Source organism: Thalassophryne amazonica, chromosome 2 (genome assembly GCF_902500255.1).
Source record: "Thalassophryne amazonica chromosome 2, fThaAma1.1, whole genome shotgun sequence".
Classification (NCBI taxonomy): Eukaryota; Metazoa; Chordata; class Actinopteri; order Batrachoidiformes; family Batrachoididae; genus Thalassophryne; species Thalassophryne amazonica.
Genome location: NC_047104.1, coordinates 133,279,400 through 133,296,336, shown reverse-complemented (window position 1 = coordinate 133,296,336; position 16,937 = coordinate 133,279,400). Strand labels below are relative to the sequence as shown.

The 16,937-nt window shown below is 42.9% G+C and overlaps 1 protein-coding gene across 1 annotated transcript in view; it reads left to right on the top strand.

Annotated features, from left to right (window-relative positions):
• Positions 1–15,626, top strand: part of nqo1 (NAD(P)H dehydrogenase, quinone 1) — a 41,956-nt gene extending 26,330 nt beyond the window's left edge. The window contains 1 exon segment of the mRNA XM_034193822.1: positions 14,897–15,626. Within this exon segment, the coding sequence (XP_034049713.1) occupies positions 14,897–15,235 (339 nt within the window). The 3' untranslated portion in view covers positions 15,236–15,626.
• The last annotated feature ends 1,311 nt before the right edge of the window (positions 15,627–16,937 follow it).

The following is a 16,937-nucleotide window of genomic DNA, read 5'->3' as shown; positions in this document are numbered from 1 at the left end:
GAGACGCATTGGCTTGTAGGGACACACTGTGTGTTTGGTTTAATTGTGCGGTGTTCATGTCTAGTTCACAAGATGAATGCATGCCGCAGACATTGCACATAACAATAATTCCTGTGTGCACCCCGAATGGGATCCAGTGGAGGTGCACTTACGGCTCATCCATGGCACAATCAGGACATGCCGGCAGGACTTGACATGCCTGACAATGGCAAATGTCTCTCAAGTACAATCACACTGTTCCAAATGCTGTTTTGACGCTGTGACAATATTTAGAATGCAGTCAGATTGTGGTCAGACTGCACATCGACTGCTAAATGGTAAATGGACTACATTTATATAGCGCTTTTCCATCTGCATCAGATGCTCAAAGCGCTTTATAAATAATGAAATATTGATGTGAGGGTGCTGCCATACAAGGTGCTCACTACACACCGGGAGCAATAGGGGATTAATGACCTTGCCCAAGGGCCCTTAGTGATTTTACAGTCAGGCTGGGATTTGAACCGTGGATCTTCTGGTCTCAAGCCCAATGCCTTAACCACTAGACCATCACCTCCCTGCTGTTCAATTGTTTTTCCACTTCGATTGCACCATGAGTGTTTTGATCATGCAAAACAGCAAAACATTCGGGGCGGCCGCATGACTGTGCCCAGCTGTTTAGACTGTTCTCCGAAGGCTGTTCAATGTTTGTGACTGCACCTCGACACTTCCCAAATGTGGGTCAAATTTTCATTTGGATGGGATTCAGATTCATTCAGTCTCAAGTGTGATGAGGGTATAATGCTGTGTTTACACATAAATCAAATCAAATCAATTTTATTTATATAGCGCCAAATCACAACAAGCAGTTGCCCCAAGGCGCTTTATTGTAAGGCAAAGCCATACAATAATTACGGAAAAACCCCAACGGTCAAAACGACCCCCTGTGAGCAAGCACTTGGTGACAGTGGGAAGGAAAAACTCCCTTTTAACAGGAAGAAACCTCCAGCAGAACCAGGCTCAGGGAGGGGCAGTATTCTGCTGGGACTGGTTGGGGCTGAGGGAGAGAACCAGGAAAAAAGACATGCTGTGGAGGGGAGCAGAGATCGATCACTAATGATTAAATGCAGAGTGGTGCATACAGAGCAAAAAGAGAAAGAACACTCAGTGCATCATGGGAACCCCCCAGCAGTCTAAGTCTATAGCAGCATAACTAAGGGATGGTTCAGGGTCACCTGATCCAGCCCTAACTATAAGCTTTAGCAAAAAGGAAAGTTTTAAGCCTAATCTTAAAAGTAGAGAGGGTGTCTGTCTCCCTGATCCGAATTGGGAGCTGGTTCCAGAGGAGAGGAGCCTCAAAGCTGAAGGCTCTGCCTCCCATTCTACTCTTACAAACCCTAGGAACTACAAGTAAGCCTGCAGTCTGAGAGCGAAGCGCTCTATTGGGGTGATATGGTACTATGAGGTCCCTAAGATAAGATGGGACCTGATTATTCAAAACCTTATAAGTAAGAAGAAGAATTTTAAATTCTATTCTATTCTATATGGGTGAGATATGCTCTCTCCTTCTAGTCCCTGTCAGTACTCTAGCTGCAGAATTTTGAATTAACTGAAGGCATTTCAGGGAACTTTTAGGACAACCTGATAATAATGAATTACAATAGTCCAGCCTAGAGGAAATAAATGCATGAATTAGTTTTTCAGCATCACTCTGAGACCTTTCTAATTTTAGAGATATTGCGCAAATGCAAAAAAGCAGTCCTACATATTTGTTTAATATGCGCATTGAATGACATATCCTGATCAAAAATGACTCCAAGATTTCTCACAGTATTACTAGAGGTCAGGGTAATGCCATCCAAAGTAAGGATCTGGTTAGACACCATGTTTCTAAGATTTGTGGGACCAAGCACAATAACTTCAGTTTTATCTGAATTTAAAAGCAGGAAATTAGAGGTCATCCATGTCTTTATGTCTGTAAGACAATCCTGCAGTTTAGCTAATTGGTGTGTGTCCTCTGGCTTCATGGATAGATAAGGCTGGGTATCATCTGCGTAACAATGAAAATTTAAGCAATGCTGTCTAATAATACTGCCTAAGGGAAGCATGTATAAAGTGAATAAAATTGGTCCTAGCACAGAACCTTGTGGAACTCCATAATTAACCTTAGTCTGTGAAGAAGATTCCCCATTTACATGAACAAATTGTAATCTATTAGATAAATATGATTCAATATGATTTAATACCTATGGCATGCTCTAATCTCTGTAATAAAATTTTATGGTCAACAGTATCAAAAGCAGCACTGAGGTCTAACAGAACAAGCACAGAGATGAGTCCACTGTCTGAGGCCATATGAAGATCATTTGTAACCTTTACTAATGCTGTTTCTGTACTATGATGAGTTCTAAACCCTGACTGAAACTCTTCAAATAGACCATTCCTCTGCAGATGATCAGTTAGCTGTTTTACAACTACCCTTTCAAGAATTTTTGAGAGAAAAGGAAGGTTGGAGATTGGCCTATAATTAGCTAAGATAGCTGGGTCAAGTGATGGCTTTTTAAGTAATGGTTTAATTACTGCCACCTTAAAAGCCTGTGGTACATAGCCAACTAATAAAGATAGATTGATCATATTTAAGATCGAAGCATTAATTAATGGTAGGGCTTCCTTGAGCAGCCTGGTAGGAATGGTGTCTAATAGACATGTTGATGGTTTGGAGGAAGTAACTAATGAAAATAACTCAGACAGAACAATCGGAGAGAAAACGTCTAACCAAATACCGGCATCACTGAAAGCAGCCAAAGAGAACGATATGTCTTTGGGATGGTTATGAGTAATTTTTTCCTCTAATAGTTAAAATTTTATTAGCAAAGAAAGTCATGAAGTCATTACTAGTTAAAGTTAAAGGAATACTCGGCTCAATAGAGCACTTCTGATTTAAGGCTCTCTTTTTCAGAGGAGCTACAGCATCCAAAGTTGTCCTCAATGAGGATATAAACTATTGACGAGATAATCTATCTCACTCACAGAGTTTAGGTAGCTACTTTGCCCTGTGTTGGTATATGGCATTGGAGAACATAAAGAAGGAATCATATCCTTAAACCTAGTTACAGCGCTTTCTGAAAGTCTTCTACTGTAATGAAACTTATTCCCCACTGCTGGGTAGTCCATCAGAGTAAATGTAAATGTTATTAAGAAATGATCAGACAGAAGGGGGTTTTCAGGGAATACTGTTAAGTCTTCAATTTCCATACCATAAGTCAGAACAAGATCTAAGGTATGATTAAAGTGGTGGGTGGACTCATTTACATTTTGAGCAAAGGCAATCGAGTCTAACAATAGATTAAATGCAGTGTTGAGGCAACACTGCATCAACAACGACAAGTCACGAATGCCACGAAGTATACATTCTTGGCCGCTTATCACAAATGTGATGATTCAGGGCAGAGGCATCAGGTGTCCTCAGGAACTGCTGCAACCTGTTACCACGCGTTCCGATTAATGGCACGTGTTGCTGGAGAATTATCAGGAACCATTACGCACGGTCAAGAATAGTGTTCCATGTTGTTGCGCGCTGTTGCGAGTAACAGCGCATTGTTAAGTTCTGTCACGTTGTGAATGAGGTGAATTGTCTCCACACACACACCCATATTCATCCAACCGAATTCAGATCGCTCCAGTTTTTCAGAAGAACTTTGTGACTGCATGCGTAGTTGGGCTCTGTGCCATGGAGTGGCACAGAGAGGAGGAGGAGGAGATGGACAGAGCCAGATGTGTGGCTTCATGCGGGTCTCGTCTCGCGCGTTTTCCCAAACATCAGGCACATGCAGCAGGTGCAGCAGGAGCGCGCTGAAGAGCACTGAAATTAGACTTTTAGCCAACTTGGTGTCAGCAATCAAACTGAATGCAGTGCAGCAGGGTTTAATTGTGCGCACGCTTCTTCCTCTGCCGGACTGGAGGAGGTGCAGAGATGTCTGGCTGCTCGTGAGTCTCCTCTCGCTCCTCTGGTTCAGACTTGTTCTCCCACTCATCGGTTACAACAGCAGGTGGAACACTGAAACTGATTCGTCGTGGCGCACAGTGAAATGTGATGCCGCGTTACAAGTCGTGTTAAAACTTGACAGTTTCTGTGTTACTTCGTAATAACGCGTGACAGTTTGGGCTCCAAGAACCATCACAGGAACCACTACGAATGTTGTCACGTTCTATTAAGGATCGATACTCATCAAGACGGATCAACACGTTCAGTTGCGACCTCCACGACGTGAGACGAAATGAGGGTGGTGTGTGACATTCGTGGAAGATTTTTTGACAGGCAAAAACATGCTCCACGAATATCAAGAATATCACGCACCAACACGCACTATTAAGAAACCTATTCAGATGCGTTAAGTCACATTAAGAATGTCAGGAATGTGTCACGAATTACAGAAAAATGACATTTGTAACGTGTCTTGGTTATGTGTAAACGCACCTTAACATTCTTCTGTATCCCAGATCCCAAATATGTTCCAGACTCATAAATTATATAAATTATTTCCTAGGATATTATTTTGCTCACAAAATGTTATTGAAGTTTATTATGTATACATTTTTTAATTAAATGTTCCACATTGCTTAAAACATCGTCTGGATCCTGGCTCCAAAATATCGCATTTCTTTTGAAACATTTATAAAATTGTTTTATGCATTTCATTGCAAGTATAAAACCATTTAAAATGTATAAAACAATTTCATAAATGTCAAAAGAAATGCCACCATAGCTAAGTAACTGGCAAATGACAATTTAATTTTATTGCAGGTTTAACATAGCCACATGAAGCGTACAGCCATTGCAAGCCTGGATAAATTAATCTCAGCCTCACTGGGTGCACAAACCAGAGTGTTGGTCCCAAATATGGATAAATGAGTAGGATTGTGTCAGGACAAGTGGACTGCATCCAGTAGAAATTTTGCCAAACCAAAAAATGCAAATCCCAAATCAAATTTCTCAACCAGATCAGTCAAGGCCCAGGTTAACAACAACGGTTGTCTGAACGGGTGCCAGCAGAAATTGGGCTATTGCTAACTAAAAAGAAGAAGAGGTGGCTAATGTGTCCCAAGGCATTGGGAGAAGAAGAAAGTTAGAAGTGAGAATTGGGACTTTCACTGTTGGCGGTTTGACAGGTAAAAGGAGGCAGTTGCTTGATATAATGGAGAGGAAAATGGAGATAGTATGTGTCTATAAAAGGACAAGTGTAAGGATAGTAAGGCCATGGGCATCAGAGGTGGGTTCAACCTGTTGTATCATGGTGTGAATAGAAGAGAAATGGTATTAGGACTATTCTAAGGGCCCCTTCACACATAGTGTGAATACGTACAACTCCAGGGTGACTCACGGCGAAACAGCTCATATGATCGAACCACGAAACATCGCACTGAAGGGCAGGCATGCACGATGCCGGTGCGACACTGCTGTGAAGATCAAAAATACATGCTGTGATGGTTTTGTGCACACAGGAACACAGTAGCTGCTGAAAATTAAAAAGTAAAAATTACATGCCACTCACGGGACTCGAACCTGCACCTTCCCAAAAGCTCTGATTGCCCATCAGAAACTTTACCACTGATCTACAATCACAGTCCTGTGAAAGTTGCAGGAACCTGCCTGATAAGAGGAAGGAGATGGACGTATTTAAAATGCAATAAACCCACACACCATATAAAAACACCGCATTTATCAAGCAGGCAATACAAATATGATCCATCTGTTCCTCTGTAGATTACCCATGGTCACAGACATGGTTGGCTCTCACTGCGGTATTGTATCACTTCCTGTTCCGGAGCACAGCGGTGTTTTTCTGTATCTGTTAGCTGTTTAATCTGCGCAGTTAGATTGATCTAGTTATCTAGATTACGATTTGTTTCCCAGTGTAATCTTTACGTGCCTTAACTAAAGCACTCCTTCTGCTGAATCACCTCTAAATTATTTACACATTATTCACTTTGTGTGTTTTTAGGAATCCGCTAGCTTAGCGTAGCTACTAGCTCTTAGCCGATTTAGCATGGTGGCTTCTCCTGTCTCTCCCGCACTTTTCTGCTCTGGGTGTGAAATGTTTAGTTATTCCTCGGCCTCCTTTAGCAGTAACGGTACTTGTAATAAGTGTAGCTTATTCGTAGCTTTGGAGGCCAGGCTGGGCGAATTGGAGACTCGGCTCCGCACCGTGGAAAATTCTACAGCTAGCCAGGCCCCTGTAGTCTGTGCGGACCAAGGTAGCTTAGCCGCCGTTAGTTACCCCCTGGCAGATCCCGAGCAGCCGGGAAAGCAGGCTGACTGGGTGACTGTGAGGAGGAAGCGTAGCCCTAAACAGAAGCCCCGTGTACACCGCCAACCCGTTCACATCTCTAACCGTTTTCCCCACTCGACGACACACCCCCGAGGATCAAACTCTGGTTATTGGCGACTCTGTTTTGCGAAATGTGAAGTTAGCGACACCAGCAACCATAGTCAGTTGTCTTCCGGGGGCCAGAGCAGGCGACATTGAAGGAAATTTGAAACTGCTGGCTAAGGCTAAGCGTAAATTTGGTAAGATTGTAATTCACGTCAGCAGTAATGACACCGGTTTACGCCAATCGGAGGTCACTAAAATTAACATTAAATCGGTGTGTAACTTTGCAAAAACAATGTCGGAATCTGTAGTTTTCTCTGGGCCCCTCCCCAATCGGACCGGGAGTGACATGTTTAGCCGCATGTTCTCCTTGAATTGCTGGCTGTCTGAGTGGTGTCCAAAAAATGAGGTGGGCTTCATAGATAATTGGCAAAGCTTCTGGGGAAAACCTGGTCTTGTTAGGAGAGACGGCATCCATCCCACTTTGGATGGAGCAGCTCTCATTTCTAGAAATCTGGCCATTTCTTAAATCCTCCAAACCGTGACTATCCAGGGTTGGGACCAGGAAGCAGAGTTGTAGTCTTACACACCTCTCTGCAGCTTCTCTCCCCCTGCCATCCCCTCATTACCCCATCCCCGTAGAGACGGTGCCTGCTCCCAGACTACCAATAACCAGCAAAAATCTATTTAAGCATAAAAATTCAAAAAGAAAAAATAATATAGCACCTTCAACTGCACCACAGACTAAACAGTTAAATGTGGTCTATTAAACATTAGGTCTCTCTCTTCTAAGTCCTGTGGTAAATGATATAATAATTGATCACATATTGATTTATTCTGCCTTACAGAAACCTGGTTACAGCAGGATGAATATGTTAGTTTAAATGAGTCACACCCCGAGTCACACTAACTGTCAGAATGCTCGTAGCACGGGCCGGGGCGGAGGATTAGCAGCAATCTTCCATTCCAGCTTATTAATTTAATCAAAACCCAGACAGAGCTTTAATTCATTTGAAAGCTTGACTCTTAGTCTTGTCCATCCAAATTGGAAGTCCCAAAAAAACAGTTTTATTTGTTATATCTATCGTCCACCTGGTCGTTACTGTGAGTTTCTCTGTGAATTTTCAGACCTTTTGTCTGACTTAGTGCTTAGCTCAGATAAGATATTATAGTGGCGATTTTAACATCCACACAGATGCTGAGAATGACAGCCTCAACACTGCATTTAATCTATTATTAGACTCTATTGGCTTTGCCTCAAAAAGTAAATGAGTCCACCCACCACTTTAATCATATCTTAGATCTTGTTCTGACTTATGGTATGGAAATAGAAGACCTTAACAGTATTCCCTGAAAACTCCCTTCTGTCTGATCATTTCTTAATAACATTTACATTTACTCTGATGGACTAACCCAGCAGTGGGGAATAAGTTTCATTACACTAGAAGTCTTTCAGAAGCGCTGTAACTAGGTTTAAGGATATGATTCCTTCTTTATGTTCTCTAATGCCATATACCAACACAGTGCAGAGTAGCTACCTAAACTCTGTAAGTGAGATAGAGTATCTCGTCAATAGTTTTACATCCTCATTGAAGACAACTTTGGATGCTGTAGCTCCTCTAAAAAAGAGAGCTTTAATCAGAAGTGCCTGACTCCGTGGTATAACTCACAAACTCGTAGCTTAAAGCAGATAACCCGTAAGTTGGAGAGGAAATGGCGTCTCACTAATTTAGAAGATCTTCACTTAGCCTGGAAAAGAGTCTGTTGCTCTATAAAACAGCCCTCCGTAAAGCTAGGACATCTTTCTACTCATCACTAATTGAAGAAATAAGAACAACCCCAGGTTTCTTTTCAGCACTGTAGCCAGGCTGACAAAGAGTCAGAGCTCTATTGAGCTGAGTATTCCATTAACTTTAACTAGTAATGACTTCATGACTTTCTTTGCTAACAAAATTTTAACTATTAGAGAAAAAATTACTCATAACCATCCCAAAAACGTATCGTTATCTTTGGCTGCTTTCAGTGATGCCTGTATTTGGTTAGACTCTTTCTCTCCGATTGTTCTGTCTGAGTTATTTTCATTAGTTACTTCATCCAAACCATCAACATGTTTATTAGACCCCATTCCTACCAAGCTGCTCAAGGAAGCCCTACCATTATTTAATGCTTCGATCTTAAATATGATCAATCTATCTTTGTTAGTTGGCTATGTACCACAGGCTTTTAAGGTGGCAGTAATTAAACCATTACTTAAAAAGCCATCACTTGACCCAGCTATCTTAGCTAATTATAGGCCAATCTCCAACCTTCCTTTTCTCTCAAAAATTCTTGAAAGGGTAGTTGTAAAACAGCTAACTGATCATCTGCAGAGGAATGGTCTATTTGAAGAGTTTCAGTCAGGTTTTAGATTCATCATAGTACAGAAACAGCATTAGTGAAGGTTACAAATGATCTTCTTATGGCCTCGGACAGTGGACTCATCTGCTTTTGATACTGTTGACCATAAAATTTTATTACAGAGATTAGAGCATGCCATAGGTATTAAAGGCACTGCGCTGCGGTGGTTTGAATCATATTTGTCTAATAGATTACAATTTGTTCATGTAAATGGGGAATCTTCTTCACAGACTAAAGTTAATTATGGAGTTCCACAAGGTTCTGTGCTAGGACCAATTTTATTCACTTTATACATGCTTCCCTTAGGCAGTATTATTAGACGGTATTGCTTAAATTTCATTGTTACGCAGATGATACCCAGCTTTATCTATCCATGAAGCCAGAGGACACACACCAATTAGCTAAACTGCAGGATTGTCTTACAGACATAAAGACATGGATGACCTCTAATTTCCTGCTTTTAAACTCAGATAAAACTGAAGTTATTGTACTTGGCCCCACAAATCTTAGAAACATGGTGTCTAACCAGATCCTTACTGTCGATGGCATTACCCTAACCTCTAGTAATACTGTGAGAAATCTTGGAGTCATTTTTGATCAGGATATGTCATTCAAAGCGCATATTAAACAAATATGTAGGACTGCTTTTTTGCATTTACGCAATATCTCTAAAATCAGAAAGGTCTTGTCTCAGAGTGATGCTGAAAAACTAATTCATGCATTTATTTCCTCTAGGCTGGACTATTGTAATTCATTAGTATCAGGTTGTCCTAAAAGTTCCCTAAAAAGCCTTCAGTTAATTCAAAATGCTGCAGCTAGAGTACTGACGGGGACTAGAAGGAGAGAGCATATCTCACCCATATTGGCCTCTCTTCATTGGCTTCCTGTTAATTCTAGAATAGAATTTAAAATTCTTCTTCTTACTTATAAGGTTTTGAATAATCAGGTCCCATCTTATCTTAGGGACCTCGTAGTACCATATCACCCCAATAGAGCGCTTCGCTCTCAGACTGCAGGCTTACTTGTAGTTCCTAGGGTTTGTAAGAGTAGAATGGGAGGCAGAGCCTTCAGCTTTCAGGCTCCTCTCCTGTGGAACCAGCTCCCAATTCAGATCAGGGAGACAGACACCCTCTCTACTTTTAAGATTAGGCTTAAAACTTTCCTTTTTGCTAAAGCTTATAGTAGGGCTGGATCAGGTGACCCTGAACCATCCTTAGTTATGCTGCTATAGACGTAGACTGCTGGGGGGTTCCCATGATGCACTGTTTCTTTCTCTTTTTGCTCTGTATGCACCACTCTGCATTTAATCATTAGTGATCGATCTCTGCTCCCCTCCACAGCATGTCTTTTTCCTGGTTCTCTCCCTCAGCCCCAACCAGTCCCAGCAGAAGACTGCCCCTCCCTGAGCCTGGTTCTGCTGGAGGTTTCTTCCTGTTAAAAGGGAGTTTTTCCTTCCCACTGTAGCCAAGTGCTTGCTCACAGGGGGTCGTTTTGACCGTTGGGGTTTTACATAATTATTGTATGGCCTTGCCTTACAATATAAAGCGCCTTGGGGCAACTGTTTGTTGTGATTTGGCGCTATATAAAAAAATTGATTGATTGATTGAAGGATCAAGGAAATTTTATTGTCATATGCACAGAACAGAAGAACTTTCCTGCACAATGAAATGTGGCTACTGCATTTAACACATCCTATTTGCCAGTAGGAGCAGAGGTCGCCATTAGGCGCCCGGGGACCAGCTCCAGATGTACATCCCTGCCTTGGTCAACAGCAGGGCTGAGCAAACCAACACCGACCCATAACAAACAACACACATAACACACAACACATAGGCCGGCCCGGTACATAAAACATATATATGAAGCAAAACACGAGGGAAAAGGAGAAGAAAAAAAAACCCTCATAGCCGCTGCATTACACAGCGGCAATGAGGAAAAAAAAAAATCCCATCAGCACAAAAAAAAAACAATAATCACAGAGACAAAACAAGGACACAGGACGACAACCGAGATTTGAGAGGACCAGTTTATCAGAACACTCCGGAAGGCAGCCAGTTTCGGCGCCGTCGACGGCCTTGTTCGACAGTCTGGGGGGGGGAAGGGAACAGCCCTGCGCAGGCTGAGAAAGTCCTGGACAGTCCACAGTTCACGTCAGGGCTGGAGAAGCTGAGGGGAGGGGGGAAGACCAGGGAGCGAGGCATAAGAGTGTTGTTCTTCTGAGGAGGTATCTTATCACAGCGACCTTGAAGTGCAGCTGTATTTGGGGAAGCCAAATGAATAGCCAGATTAACAGATGCCTGAAAGATTCCACAGTTCTGAGAACAGAGTGGCTCCCAATGCATCTGAAATGTAGAATATGGTCTTCACAGACGGTCAAAGCGGGTTTCCAGGGCTGCAATCTTCCCAGAGATGTCATCCAATGCGCAGTTAACCCCCGCCGACTGCGCAGCCACTGCCTTCCCAATCGACTCAATCATATAGGGCAGCTTGGAACGACCAATCAAAGCTGCTTCCACTTTCTTGATTTTCCGGTAAACCAGCAAGTGCCCCGCTCCACACATCAGAAAGCCGGTCACCACCAAGCCGAATATGTACACATCTTCAACGTCCTCCACAGAAAGCATGTAAAGGCACATGACCTGCCATCTCCTCCATGAGTCCATCACGTAACCCATCACATGCGTCCCAGCAGGACAGGTCGGGTCCTCCGCTCCCGAAGATCTTGTAGAAAAAATAGTGTCATTTGCGTTCAGAGACCACTTTAACAGATCCATTTTTGTCGTTTCCAGAAGAGCAACGCTGCAGCCTCACAGACAACACGCCACAAAAGCAGGAAAGATAAGGAGGTCGAGTGCAAGCTGGCAAGGGTTGTCATGAAGGGTTGTTAAATAACCTTATATTACCATATGAAAACTTTACCACTGCGCTACAATCACTGTTGTGTAACAGGAGCGTGAAATGGATAAAATCAACAGTCAGATGACTGACCAAACATTGTTTGGTACGGCGTATTTCTGCTGACACGTGACTGAAAGTGGCGTATTTGTCATACCGTTGGGTTGTCCTGGTCATGCAGCACGGTGCTCACAGCCCTCACGACCCGACATGTGTCCTGTCAGACGTGACATTCAGATCACCTGCTGCGTGTCCAAACGGACTGACGACCCATTTCTCCTCCCATTTCAACACAAGCACACACAAGCGCGTGTCCATCAAAACACGGGATGTGTGCTGCAGCTGTGATGTCCAGAACCAAATTGTCTCAACAGCTGTGGGCAGTCAGCCACGCCCCCTGTACTGTCAGCGCACAGACTAAGATGTCACTCTGTGATCAGATGAGATGCCTCACCTGTGGGGGGGACCACACACACAAATGTGTTGTGGGGGGGGGGGGGGGAGAACGCAAAACACATGCACACATGTTGTAGGGGAAGCTGACACTGGCATGCCAGATGTGCACTCAGCAACTTCACAGTCATGGGGGGCTTAGACAAATTTCACATCCAGCTTGACAGTGATTGTCTGCTGACTGTTATCATGTTAATAGTACGAATGGCCATACATTTTCTAAGTGTCATGCGAGCGATGTTAGATCTTTGTGTGTGTCAGCTGGAATTTGGTCAATACCTGCCGCAAGTGGGTTCAATGGGCTCGCACAGTGCACACTCTGTCTTTCAGCTGCTGGTGTGCGCAAATAGTTGTAGCAACAGGTGTATGATGGGTTGGAGGCAGCCACAATTTTACATGTTTTGCATACGATTCCTGCTTCATGTGCACTTTCTGCGCAAATCGAACAAATTCACACTATGTGTGAAGGGGCCCTAAAGGAAGACTATATTAAGAATGTGTTGGAAGTTAAGCGAGTGTCTGACAGGCTGATGAGTGTGAAGCTGGAAATTGAAGGGGTGATGACGACTGTCATCAGTGCATATGCCCCACAGGTAGGTTGTCAGATGAACAAGAATGATAATTTCTGGAATTAATTGGATGAGGTGGTAGAGAGTGTACCAAAGTATGAAAGAGTGACGACTGGTGCAGACTTCAATGGCATGCTGATGATAGAAACAGAGTTGAGGAAAAAGTAAGGGGTGGATAAGGTATCATGGACAGGAGTAGAGAAGGGCAGATAGTGGTACATTTTGAAAAAAGGATAGAAATCACTGTCACTGTTGTGAATACGTATTTTAAGAAAGTGAGGAACACAGGGCAATGTGTAAGAGGGGAGGAAGGTGGGTGCACCCAAGGTTGAGGGGTTGGGGCATGGACTTCATGCCGCAGTGTGCAGTGTCCTCCAGTTTGTATCCTTACCAGTTTGGACTATTTTTTATTATAATTTGATACTGACTTTTGAAAACCATGATAAAGAAGGACCTTTATTGTTATTGTATGCACATACAATGAAACTTGTCCTCTACATTTAACTCATCCTAATTATAGTTAGACACAAAACAAAACATTAGAAGCAGTGGACAGCCATAGACCAACTCTAGATGTAGAGACACTGCCTTGCTCACAGACAGAGAAAGGAGAAGACCATAAATAAGGATGTTTTTGAGTGTAAAAGAAAACCTAAGCAGGCATAGGGAAAACATGTAAACCCCTGAAAAGGGCAGGAAGTGATCGCACAACCTTCTTGCTGTGAGGCATCAGTGCTAACCACTAAGCCACCACATCACAATAAGGTAAAGATGGATTTTCCTTTTCAAATGCCATCATTAAATGTGTAATGTGATTTCTACTATAGCACTGCCCATTCCAGTGAATAGAGATCAGTGATTAACACCATCAGGATGCTTCACACATTCTGACACCAGGGCCCTCAGTTATCAAACGGCTCATATGTTAAATACTGTCTTACGAACAAAATGGATAAACAAAACAACTGTATCTACAGTATCAAACAGGCAGATACCATTTGTACACACATCAGTAAGTCAGGTGTTGATAAATTCCACATGTTCTTAAGCCCATGCTCATGCATGCTCACGGTCATTTGCATTCATAAACACCCTCAATTAACCATATTTGGAAACAAAACATTTGTGAGCTGGACATCAAAGTGCTTCTATGTGATCTCATCAGTGGGATGAAAAATCTAAAAATACAAAAAATGTGCTACTAGATGGTGACATATGTCCACCAAAAATTTTGAAGTCCACCACAGCCACCAACCATGCACTTTTGGTGTCCTGTTGTTTCTTTATTTAGACAGCAAAATCACTTATGGATGTATTTTTAACAAGGTGTAAGAAACTTAAATATGCTGACCGCAACAGGTACCATAAAACTTTACAAATGATCGAATGAGGACACAATTATTTATTGTTACATTTTTCTCAGAATCCTTTGTACTCATGTGATGTGATGCAAAAATAATGTGGGCACATTTTTTTAATATAATATTGCAGGCAAGAAGCTACTTTTTGGTGCCTTGGATAGCAGACAAACATCAACATACTTAAGCATGAAACTCTATTTTAATTCTTAATTGTATTTACTTGTTGGCTACTCTTCTCATTTTTATGATCTTTCTTAACTTGTTCTATTCTGTTGTCTTGTAAATTTTATGAGACAATAGTATGCTGTGTGTTATGTACAGCACTTTTTAGTTGTTTTAAACTGCTATATAAATAAAGTTGAGTTGAATTTAGTTTAGTTCTCAAAGGTGTCTTTTGTAGGTTCTAGCACCAACGAGGCTCCACGTCTGTTTCTAACGCAGAGATGTTTGAATGCACTGTGCATACAAGCAATGGATAAATGAGGGCCAGGTTAGCCCCTCCGTCACCCTTAATTGGAGTAAGCGGTTGAAGATGAGTGAATGAGTGTGCCGGCATCACAATGGCTTAGTAGTTAGCACTGTTGCGTCACAGCAAGAAGGTCTTGGGATCACTTCCCACCTTGTCCTTTCTGTATGGATGTTCTCCTTGTGTTTGTATGGATTCTCTCCAGATGCTCTGGCTTCCTTCCACTTCCAAAGACATGCAGGTTAGCTGGATTGGAAGTTACTGACCACAGGTGAATGTGTCTATCTGTCTATATGTGGCCCTGCAGCAGACTTGTGGCCTGTCCAGGATGTGTCATGCTCTATGACTGCTGGGATGGGCAGGGAATGAATGAATTAATATTTTAAAATCTCCTGTTCCTTTCAGAATGGCATTCTGCACTTCTGTGGATTCCAGGTCCTTCCTCCTCAAATATTCTGGAGTCCAGCTCACTCACCTCCCGTGGTACGAGAAGCAATGCTCAAAGGATGGCAAGCCCGGCTTAAAGGGCTGTTCACTGAAAAACCATTGACATTTGCCCCATGTGAGTTTTTTGACTGGAGCTTTGAAGGCAGGTTCTTGCTTCGGTCTGAGACAAGGGAAAAACAAGAGTCACAGCCCTACGGCATTACCACAGGACACCATCTCTACAAACCGTTACCGCCTGACAACCAAACTAAAGCTCAGTCTTCAGAAGACACCTCCAAATCACCATGCAAGAAATAAAACCACAGTTTTACAACTGTACCATGAATACTTGTTAGATGTGTTGAAACGTTCAACTTTGTTAATTTTTACAGAAATTAAAGCATACCGTGCATACAATGACTTTTTATGTTTATTCATATCAAAACAAAAATGATTTCTGTTCATAAACTACCAAACTTAAATATTCTAAACATCAAGTGTGAGTAGGTAAACTGCAGTCATCGGGGTGAGATGTGGTGTTGTCTCAGACAAGATATTAACTTACTAACAAATGAAGAACTTGACCTCAAATTCTTCACAGTTATGAAGTGTTAGTGACAGTAAGGGCCCCTTCACACATAGTGCGACGTTTGGATGGCGTTTGGATGAAAACGGCAAAACGGTTTGAAATTAGTGCACGAAACATCATGCTGACGGGCAGGCGTGCACGAACCCGATGCAAGAGTTCGTGCACACACCGGTGTCCATCGAGCAGGAACAGTGCCAGGTGCACCACATCGTGCCACTTATGTGGAATAATTAAAAAAAGAAGAAAAAACACACCACCCGGGACGCAAACTCACAACTTTCAAAACCTCTGATTCCCAGTCAGAGACTTTACCACTGAGCTACAGAGCTGTTCTTTGAAGGCTACAGGAAGCTGCCTCATATCAGGAAGGACATTGAAGTATTACAAAAAAAAATAATTAAAATCCTACACCATATAAAAACACCGCATTTATCAAGCGAGCGATACAAATATGATCCGTCTGTTCCTCTGGTGATGACCCATGGTCACAGACATACAATCATGAAATGACATGAATGAGAAGCAGTGTGCTCTGATGTTCACATCTACTGGTCAGGTGCGTCCAGTTGCCTGCGCATGTGTTCTGCCTGACACGTGTCTTGTGGATGGCGCACCACAGCAAAGACACCGCGTCACGTGGAACAGAGCACTCGTGGGTGACGTGACGGTCAGATCGCCCACTGCGTGTTGTGATCTGACGATACATTTCAGCCTAGGGGGCTGTCAGTGTTCACTCCGTGCGCACGCTCGCTTGCTGCAGCTTGTCGCCACTATGGCGATAAATGTTTTTATTTATGTCCACGTAAATACAGCAATCAGACACATGCGCCTCACAGTGTACAGTTGTTTGTCCATGACTGTCCAAACATAGTAGGTGTTGTCCAGCTGGAATGTCCAGCATGACAGATCACCACAGCTGCTTCTGTTGGAAGCCACGCCTCCCGTGAGTGGAGCGCACACACCCACGTGTCACTGTGTGTTTGCAAAGTCACACACATGGGGAACTTAGACAATTTCACAGGAGTATGACAGAGGTCGTCTGCAGTCTGTTGTCGTGCCAAGAGTGCAACTGACCACACATTTTCTAAGTGCCATGCAAGCGGTGTTAGGTGTTTGTGCGTGTCACCTGGAATTTGGCTGGCACCTGCCGCGAGAGGGTGTGATAGGTTCGTATAGTGCACACTCTGTCTTTCATGCGCTTGTGTGCGCAGATAGTTGTAGCAACAGATGCACAAGCCGTTGGCAGCAGGGGCGACATTACACGGTTTGCACATGATTCCTGCGTCATGCGCACTAAGTGTGCACTTCATCCAAGCTTCATACTATGTGTGAAGGGGCCCTACATATTGTTTCACATCTCTCCCTACTTTAAACTCCCCTGATTAGCTCAGCAGGGTGTCTGAGGTTGATAGTGCCGTTATCTCTGGTCTT